At 50.0% G+C, this 9401-nt stretch overlaps 1 protein-coding gene across 1 annotated transcript; it reads right to left on the reverse strand.

Moving 5' to 3' along the window:
- Positions 1–2000: 2000 nt before the first annotated feature.
- LOC113989895 (putative P2Y purinoceptor 10) lies at positions 2001–9128 on the reverse strand. The gene is made up of 2 exons (XM_027724856.2): positions 9065–9128; positions 2001–4244 (listed from the first exon to the last, which is right to left on the reverse strand). Exon 2 carries the CDS (start codon positions 4240–4242, stop codon positions 3220–3222), a length of 1023 nt encoding a protein of 340 aa, XP_027580657.2. The 5' UTR covers positions 4243–4244; positions 9065–9128; the 3' UTR covers positions 2001–3219.
- Between the last annotated feature and the right edge of the window lie 273 nt (positions 9129–9401).

Raw genomic sequence — 9401 nt, forward strand, 5'->3', positions numbered from 1 at the left:
TCAAGCAGGAGAGGAGATACCAGACCTCTGATACTGGTTAAAATGGGGTGGCATCACAGAAAACACATTTTCTTTTGCTAACAGGTGAATGGCTCATGTTCTAGAGGAAAAGAACAGGTCATGCTGTGGTTTTGGCCAGGGTTGTGCCATGGGGTCATGCACTGTGTCAGTGCAGGAGGCTTGGAGACCTCACCATGCTTCCACCTTGAGCAGTTCCCTTCAGGATCAATCTGGACACAAAGATCCCCCAGCACCCTGAGCCCTTCAGATCCACCCTTCACATTCCTGGCATTGTGCTGTTCCCAACCTTTTGATCTGGTTAAATTCTGCCTCTCTGTTGAAACACTTTTTTTGTCTGCCCAAGAAGGATGAAGATGCCTTTTCATAGCTGGTGAGTCTGGACAGTGGGACCAGCACAAGAGATAATCCAGGAGCAACATCATGAAATTGTATTTCCTCTTGTCAAAATAATAAACACGTTTTCTGGTCACAGAAAATGGGGTGAATTACAGGAACTGGAGCAGGGCATGTTGTGCCTTTGAATGCTTGAGAGCACTGGCAGATAAACCAGCACCTGCAGCTCAGGTCCTGTGTCAGATCAAGCCCCAAGCAGCCCTGAGGGCACCTGAAATACTGTTCTCCTCAACAGAACTCTGGATTTGTCTGTTCTTCTCTTGAGACACACACTGAGGCCTTGGAGAACCTGAACTAACCTTTGGATTTCACATCTGGGTTTGTGGAGGCCAAACTGATCATCTTTGCTTTCTTAGGTGCTTTCAGAAAACTCCAAGTTCTCCTTGACCTCTTTTTGCTTCGAGTTGTTGCTCTCTAGGCCAGTTCACCCTCATGACCATCCTGGCTGACTTTCTCTCATGGTTCAACCCCATCTGGCACCTGAACAGTGTCAGCTCTGCCCCAGCCCAAACCAGGGCACTCTCCCACATACCACAAGAGACCTTCAGAGCCAGTTGTCTGGTCACCTGCACGTCACAGTGACACGACTCGAGTGGCTGGAACTGGGGAGCTTCTAAATTCAATGTGAGTGTGGTAGATTTAAATAAATAAATAAACAAACACCAGTGAGAGTGAAAACCTCTCTGTGGACAAGCAAGAAATCTATAAAAGTTGATGTGCTCCATCATTTGACCTCCTTGACCCAAGGAGGAGCTGATGCCACAGAGTTTTCCAGATACCAGTGAAAGCTATGAAATGCAGCTGATGTTTGCAAAACTGTGTTTATTTTTTAAAGCATCAGTTCCTGGGAATAAAAACATAGAACAAGCTACAGAGTTCCCGTAATGATGCCTTTGACTTGTTTTCACCTGATCAAGGGAGGATCGTACGAGAAAGACATGACAGGAAACAGCTCCCAGTCATGTGCCAGCCGAGCAAGGTCTATAAAAACCCTCAAAACAACCATCAAAACTAAAGTCTCCTTCACTGACATCATACAGAGTGTAGCTTATGAGAAACTGCTGAATTGAGAACAATTTTATTCTGGTTAACTCTGTACCTGAGCATCAACCCCTTTGTGAAGGGACTACTTGCAGTGTGTAAACATTTCTGGGTGTCACCAGCATCCCAAACTGCAGTTACATCACAGAAAACATTTCCATCAACCCCAGTGCAGGATCCAGTTCATGCTACTGCAGCCCACAGTCATCTTCTCACACGTGGGAGGAGAACTGTGGGAGCTTATTGTGCTTAGTCAGTGTGCCACCACCTTTTAGAGCAACCCCAGTGAAACGGTTGTTTAAACCTGGCTACTGTTTGCTTTCCCCCATTTGTTTTGTAAAACAGAGAAGTGGGAAAACATAACATACAGAAAATATTTGGCTGAGTTAAAATGTAACTCAGTGGAATTGAGTGGTAAGATTTAAAATACACTTAGCAAGTGTTTCTGGTCATTCTGCTGGTTTTGTAGCAACATGTAAGATATTTTCTGTTGCAAGACTGTACATTGTACAAATTGTACAGATTCTCTTGAAAATATACAGGCTTTCAAAGGCAACAGATTGGTGCCTGTGTTCAGCCAAATCAACTCCCAGGTATCACAAGGATACCCTGGAAGTTCCACCATGGGTGGGCTTGGCTGAAGAGCTGTCACTAATTTAATGTAAGGGGTAAATTACATCCTCCCTTGTCACTGCTTTGCACAGCTACATAAAAATGTAAACATTAGGATCATGAGAGGAGCTGGCAGAAAAAACCCACAATAATTTATGCACTTAGCCTGTGCTCTGTTAGTGGAATCACCTTGGCAAGGACCTCTTTCTTTTTTAAAAAGCTGCATCGATTGAACCTGTTGAGCTGAGGTTTTATGGGGCAGATTCACCTCAGGCACCTCTGACCCAAGAAGCCCCACAAAGAAGAGAGTGAGGACCTGAGTGGTACCACCACCATCAATAAATCCACCTGCACGAATGGCAGGACCACCGTGGTCCTGTCCCTCGGGGTCCAAAGGTGAAGAACATGTCCTGATGCCCCCCTTGCCAACAGGGGCAGCTTGGAGGGGAAGAAAGTCACTCGGAGCAAGGGAAGGTGCCACTCTCTGGGGTGCTGGAGGAGACTTGTCTTTCAGGGGGTCTTGCACCAGCTGCAGGTGCAAGTTATAGGATGTGTCAGCAATTAAGGAGCAAACAGAGGTGGGTGAGGAGGAAATGGAGGAGGGGGGTGGGAAGGTGAGTGTGGGAAAGGTGAAGCAGAGGTGGTGAGCAGTGGGATGCACACAAAACCAGGAGTGGGCTGGAGCCTCCACCTGTCCACAGCCCCAGTTGTCTCTTATGATTACTGGCCATTTTTATGTTCTTATGTGGTTGTCCCAGAGAAGACACTTCAGCAGATGTCAGTGTATGGATGTGGGAGTGTCTTTGGCTTCATCCTAGAGCCATGGAGCTGGGAAAACAGAAGAAAAGCCCCTGGGACTTTTCCATCACTTCCTAGCAAAAGCTTTGTCTCTCCCTCCTGTATGTTTTCTAGTCCAGCCAGGTCGGGCGTGGGTGGCCCAGGGGTGGGGAGGGTCACGCCAACTGGGTCACTCATCAGATCCCAACACACGGTCATAGACAGAGTTTTATCTTCTGTGTATCAAAGATTTTCACTGCCACAAAACTCCCCTGCACTGGCAGGATCTTCCACAATGGAGTTGGTAATTGAGTATCCCAGAACAGTCCCAGACCTTCTATGAAATATCTGAGTTTCTTTCAGCTGGCTTTCCTGTCACTCCTTAACCGACGAGCCGCTCTCCTTGCTCATGAGCCGGCTCCTGATGGCCATGCTGCTGTGCCTGGATATCTGGTCCTGGAACTCCGAAGTCATGAAGAAATAGATGATGGGATCCAGGCAGCAGTCCAGACTGGCGAGGCTTAAGCAGAAGGGTTGTGTGTAGAGCGTGATGGTGCTCAGGAAGCAGTCGGTGATGACGTTCTCTTTCACCAACATGTAGAAGAAGAAGTTGATGTGGTAGGGGGCAAAACACACACAGAACACCACGGCACACATGGAAACCATCCGCTGGGCCTTGCGCCTCTCGCCGCTGTTCTCCTGCGGGATGTGGAAGCCCCGGAGGGAGTTCTTTGTCTTCCAGGTGCAGAACAAGATGATGACGAGCGGGCCCACGAAGCCGAAGAGCTCGGCCATGCCCGTCATCAGCACCGTGGCCACGCTGCTTCGGATGGGCCGCACCTGGAGGTCGGCGAAGCAGGTGTGGCTGTTGTTGGCCAGCCCGTAGCCCCTCATGATGGGGAAGGGCAGGCAGGCCACCCCCACGAACAGCCAGACCACGGCGCTGGTGGCCACGTCGTAGCGCCGCTTCCAGTCCTTGGCCTTGAAGGGCTGGTACAGGAAGAAGTAGCGCTGGATGCTGATGCAGGTGAGGAAGCAGATGCTGGCGTACATGTTGAGGTACTTCAGGTAGAAGCACAGCAGGCAGAGGAAGCTCCCAAAAGGCCAGGTGTGGTTGATGTAGTAGTATATTCTCAGGGGCAGCGAGAGCACGTGGGCCAGGTCGGCCACGGCCAGGTTGATCATGAAGATGATGGCTTTGCTCTTCCTGCTGATGAAGCGGCACAGGACCCACAGGGCAGCGCTGTTGGCCAGGAGCCCGGGGATGAAGATGAGGGTGTAGGTGGTGGCGTACAGGGTGGACTTGAACGTGATGTTGTCACTGGAGCAGGACTGGTTGCTCTGGATCATGACTGGGCTGCTGGAAGTGTCTGTGGTGGTGTGGGGCAGGTGGGTCATTCCTGTCAGGAACAAAAATGGGATGTAAAGGCAAAGGCACTGAGAGTGGTGTCAATACTCATGTTTGCCTTTCCTGTTTGACTGTTCAGTGCAAAGTAGAGGTTTGGAATTGTTGTCTCTATGAGGCATTACGCTGCCTTCTTCAGAGCTGCCCTTTCGGAGGTCCCACTGTTCCCACAGAACTGGGAACCATTCCTGGTGTGTCAGTCCCACAAGCATGGGTGAAGCTGTACTGTACTGGTCATAGAGCAGCATGAGAAGCTGCCTGTCCTTTTGGCCACCTCCTCAAGGTCACCTGTGGTAAGGTCTCTGGGTATCAGGGGTGAAAGGTGGGCCATAGCCCAATCTCTGTGTGTGAGCAGTCACATTGCCTAGTGATCAGAATGTGGGTGACGACCGCTGTCATGGAACCGTGGAATGATTTGGGTTGGAAGGGACCTTAGAGGCCATCTCATTCCAGCTCCCTACCAGGGACAGGGAGACCTTTCACTAGATCAGGTTGCTCCAAGCTCTGTCCAGCCTGGCCCTGGACACTTTCAGGTCTACGTTGGGCTCTGCTGGGCACAACTGTCTTGGTGAAACACCACATGTTGAACTGTTGGGCCACCTTTGTCTTATCAGCTTTTGGAACTGGGACCAGTAAGTTGTGTAACTTGTTTTCAGGAAGGCAACACAGGCAGAAGGAGTTTGGTTTTGCTGGGGTTTTCCTGCCAGGGCTATAATTCTCATTACAGTGATTCCCTCCTGTGTTAATATAACGGTTAAAACTGAATATCAGCTTCCTATTTCATGTGGCACTGCAGACACTGATTCACTGCTTCTGACTCATTTCCTGCACCACTGGCAAGGGGCATTTGCCAGAAGAACTGTCTCTGTAGGTACATATTAGTAACTCCTACCCCGTTACTAAGGTTTTTTTCCTTCATACTTCAAAAAAAGGGTTGAGTTTGGAGCTCTCAGTGGCACAGAACACCAGTAGCTTTTTTTTCAGGTTGTTAGTCTTGAGGTGCTTGGATTTGGCAGCTCATACAGACACTGCTCCAGGCTGCCATGGAAGGGTTTGGATTCAGGCCCCAGAAAGCCCAGAGATGTCAAGGTCCCCATGGGACACAGCCACCCTCACCATGGGTGCCCTGGCTCTGGCTGATACCAACAGTGACACTGCTCCTGTGGGCTCCCCAGACAGATTCTTGCTTTTTTTTTTCAACCCCTCTTTCATGCCTTCAAAAAGCAAGGTCTGCATTTTTATCTCCTGCACCTTCAGCTGCACCAAACATCACAGAAGTGCTGCAGTTGAGAAACTCTCTGTCTAGTCCCCTTCCTCCTCCAAGATGGCACAGCTGCTGGAGGCCTCAGAGCTGGTTTTATCCCTCCAGTTCATTCCCAACAACCCTCTCCACAAGGCAGCTCTGGGACAAGATGTTCATGCTCCCCAGCTGCTCCATCCCAGGACACCACAGCCTTGCTCCTCTCACAACACCATAACAGGCCCATGAAGAGGGAAGAGGCTCAAATGGTGCTGGAAACGCGGTGGAAAGATGCAGCTGGCTCATGGATTTGTCTCCACCAGTCTGAGAAGCAACACTGGAGGCCTCCCACTCTCTGTCCTGGTGTTCAGGACACCGAGACAGGGAGTGGCAGGGTATGGAGCTGAGCACTGGGGTGTTCCCTCAGGCTGTTGCTTCTCAGAATGGTAAATGTGGGTTACATCCCATTTCCTGGCAGTGCTGGGAATTTCTGGGGCTCGGGATGTTTCATTTCCATCTGGTTTTGCAGCTCCAGCTGAACGGGGCCATCTGCTGCCCTTGTCTCTGGTAAGAGCACTGCTCTCCAGAGTTACTGTCCCTTCAGGTGATCTCCCACTTTGCTAAGAAGCCATTAAAGAGCCATTTTCAGTGTCATTTTCTGCCTGGTTTCCCTTGGATGTCGAGCTGTAACTGACTGCCTGGTGCTCCTCCAAACCCAACCGCTCGCTGGCCACTGAAACCACGGAGGATTAGGGACATTTGCAAAATGCTGTATTTTAAGGCCCGGTTTATATTTAAATGCTGGCCATGGGTACATGTTCTTCACTCCAGTGAGTCACATCAGCCAGTTGCTCACTGAGGTCCTCAGCTGCAGTTAGTCCTTATTTACACCCCGTGTGACCAGCAGCACCAGCGATCGGGGGGTTGGTGCTGACTCAAACTGGGCTCTGAATGGGCTGTTTGGGGTAAACCAGCGTGACCAGGATGTGTCTCTGTGACACGAGGATGACACTAGAGCTCAGCCATCACTCTCTGCTGGCAGCAAACCATGCCCAGGCACAGGGAGCAGCCTAGGGCTGAGCACACCCCACAGCGTGGGGAGGCTCCCCCTCATTCATCACCTCCTTCTGCTAATTGTCCACAAGGTGTCAGAGTTAATCAAGATTTCATTTCTTTGCCCTCTTTAAGCTACACTTCTAACCCCCAAGTGCTTTCTGAGTGGCAGAGGTGGCAGTGTGAGTGTCGTTATCTTCTAGAGTGACACCAAATTGAAAACGTCTTGTGTCGCTGAATAACTGATATTAGGGGGAAAATGCTCCCAGGAGTGGTCCCATTGCTGTTGATCTTACAGGTCTGTTCCAACCTAAACGATTCTATGATTCTATTTACAGGTAGAAGAGCCCTGGAAAGCTGCACTTTGATGGAGACCATGGAGCTGAGGTGAACCTTGGAGCCAAGAGGTTACAAAACCCACCCTGTGGGAATGCAGGTGATGTCCCAGCCCCACCACTCCAAGCAAATATAACATAGGGACTGTGAACAGGAGAGGGATTTCCCTGGAGTCAGAATATCCCTCTCTGCATTCAGGGAACTTGGGGGCAGGCACTGAAGGGAAGGGGCTGAGCAGGGTGACCTGGCTGGCAGAGCTAAGGCATTAACACAATTAGTGCACACAGGGGTGGTGTCTGCTGGCTCATCAGCCTGAGCATGAATGACTTCACTACAAAGCCATAAAAATATAACCAGATTAAACCATCTCTTTAGACAAAATGCTCCCAGACATATGCACAGGGGACCACAAAATTACTGCATTTCTGCCCTTCCTCCCACTTCTGCTGAGACTGAAGTTCAATCCTACACCATGCCCTTATCCTCCCACCTCTGCACAAAAGCAGACACACAGAAATACCACTCAGGGCCTTAAAATGAGGTTTCCAGAGCAGTCAAGAAAGCAAAGTCCTTCTCTGCATGATGTGTGTGTGCAGCAAAGGCTGTAGAAGGCTGAGGAGTTCCATCAGATTTTATCAGTGCTGATTTACATGTTGCAGAGACAGCTCCTACTGCAACAGTGCCCTCAGAATATGAAATTTAAAAAAAAAAAATTGGTGATAAACAAATACACTGTGATCTAACTACTACTTTTTACATTTTTGTTAGTCTGTGTTTCTGAGGCTGTTGCAAAAAGGACACAATAAGTGTGCATGTTATTGCTGGATCTTTTGAAAATAACCACGGCATTTCTAGGAAAAATGTGTTCCTTGGAAAGGATTGAGAAGCACAGGAAGGTCCTTCCAGAGTGCTGGATCTTTCTGAGATGGCCATGAGCAGAGAGGTTGATGGATTTGATGAGGACACAAATGTCTCTGCCCTCCCAGCAGGGTTGTGACTGACCCACTGCACTTGCAACGAGGCAAAACCTCTGCCCTCGGAGTGGAACATTCAGCAGTTAAAGGGACTTTTTCTTCACAGAAAAAGAGCAGATCTGGGTTTTCTGAGAAATTTTCATTTTGCAGCACCGGTGCAATTCTCCCTCCTGCAGCAGCAGCTGCAGCTCCTCCCAGGCTGGGCAAGGGCTGTCCCATGCAGGGATTTGCATCATGGATGTAATTCCCGTGGCTGGGGATGTTGGAACTGGAGCCAAAGTCCCAGAACTTTCACTTGACACTAAAAAACATGTCCTAGAACAAAAATCCCTCTTTCCCTGCACGGCTCCTGCTCCAGCCTGCTGAGGAACCCTCTCCCGCAGTCTGACCTCCTGACTCCCATTCCATGGGATTCCCTCTCCATTCACTTGAAGAAATGTCACACTCAGGGGCCACCCACCACGACTCCTGTCTGTGAGCACCACACCCACACGTGCTGCTTTGCTGGGCTCCCAGCAGAGCTGAGCTGCTGGTGCAACTGAAAGCAAAAGCTGCAAAAAAACCACCTTCTACAAATTACAGCTTAAAACTTCAGTCCGTTAAGTTTTAATCCAGAGCAGTGACTGCAGTTTGAATTATGAATTAAAACCACCTCAGGATTCTCATTAACAAATGCCTGTCCAAGCAATCTTGCTATTTTTGTCATATTGTGTCCCCTGACTATTAATAATTTCCTCCTGCTGCAGCTCAGTCACAGAGGGTTGGGTGGCACAAAACAGGCAGCCCGTAGGTTTTTTTATGGCAATACAAATCACCATTGGAAAAAAATAGATTTGCAAGTTGCTCTTATTGCAGAGAATGACTTTTAAATACAATATATTCCCCGAGAAATCAGGCAAGAGACGGAAATTGTAACTGTGCCTAGTAATGATGCTGGAGGAGAGTTGGAGCACCTCTAATTGCCCACGCTTAACATTTTGCTTTCTCCAGCGCCAGCAGCCTCTGTTTCAACTTCTCCATGTGTTCACACAGAGGGTTGGCACACCGGGACAGCGGCTGCTGATGTTGCAAGACTCAAAGTGCCACTAATCTGCTTCTGTCAAGAGCCAATCCCCAAGGAAAAGCCCGAGGAGAGGGAGGATTTTGCAGGGAGCAGCACGGGCGCATTGAGGTGGCTCTAGATCCAAGGAGAGAGTTTAAAAGCAGCCTTACCTTGCAGGCAGAGCCCAGCTCAGCGCAGCCCAGCTCAGGAGGAAGTGCCGAGTCCCTCTGCCCCACTCCAGCCCTGTTTACACGAGCACGGGGACCTGGGTGACATCACGGTGCCACAAGGTGCTGCTTTGCCTGCGGGCGGTGCTGGGGCTGCTGGATCCCAGTCCCTGCTGCTCCGCCGGGAATCGCTCGACCCCCAACCCTGCCGAGCTCGGCCCCGGCCAGGTGTGTTCCCAGAGGCCCCAAAACTGGGTTATGTGCCTTTGTCCCACGTGTTTTCTCTCCCGTAGCTCCGCCGGGGTGGCTCGGCGCCCACGTGGGAGAAGGTCCCAAGGGG

The sequence above is a fragment of the Pipra filicauda genome, unplaced genomic scaffold, assembly GCF_003945595.2.
Source record: "Pipra filicauda isolate LSUMZ 115617 unplaced genomic scaffold, ASM394559v2 scaffold9_size5747161_pilon, whole genome shotgun sequence".
In the NCBI taxonomy this organism is placed as follows: Eukaryota; Metazoa; Chordata; class Aves; order Passeriformes; family Pipridae; genus Pipra; species Pipra filicauda.

Bases quoted from the DNA above. Each gene is read 5' to 3' on its own strand.
- LOC113989895 (XM_027724856.2), bottom strand. From the start codon at position 4,242: ATGACCCACCTGCCCCACACCACCACAGACACTTCCAGCAGCCCAGTC.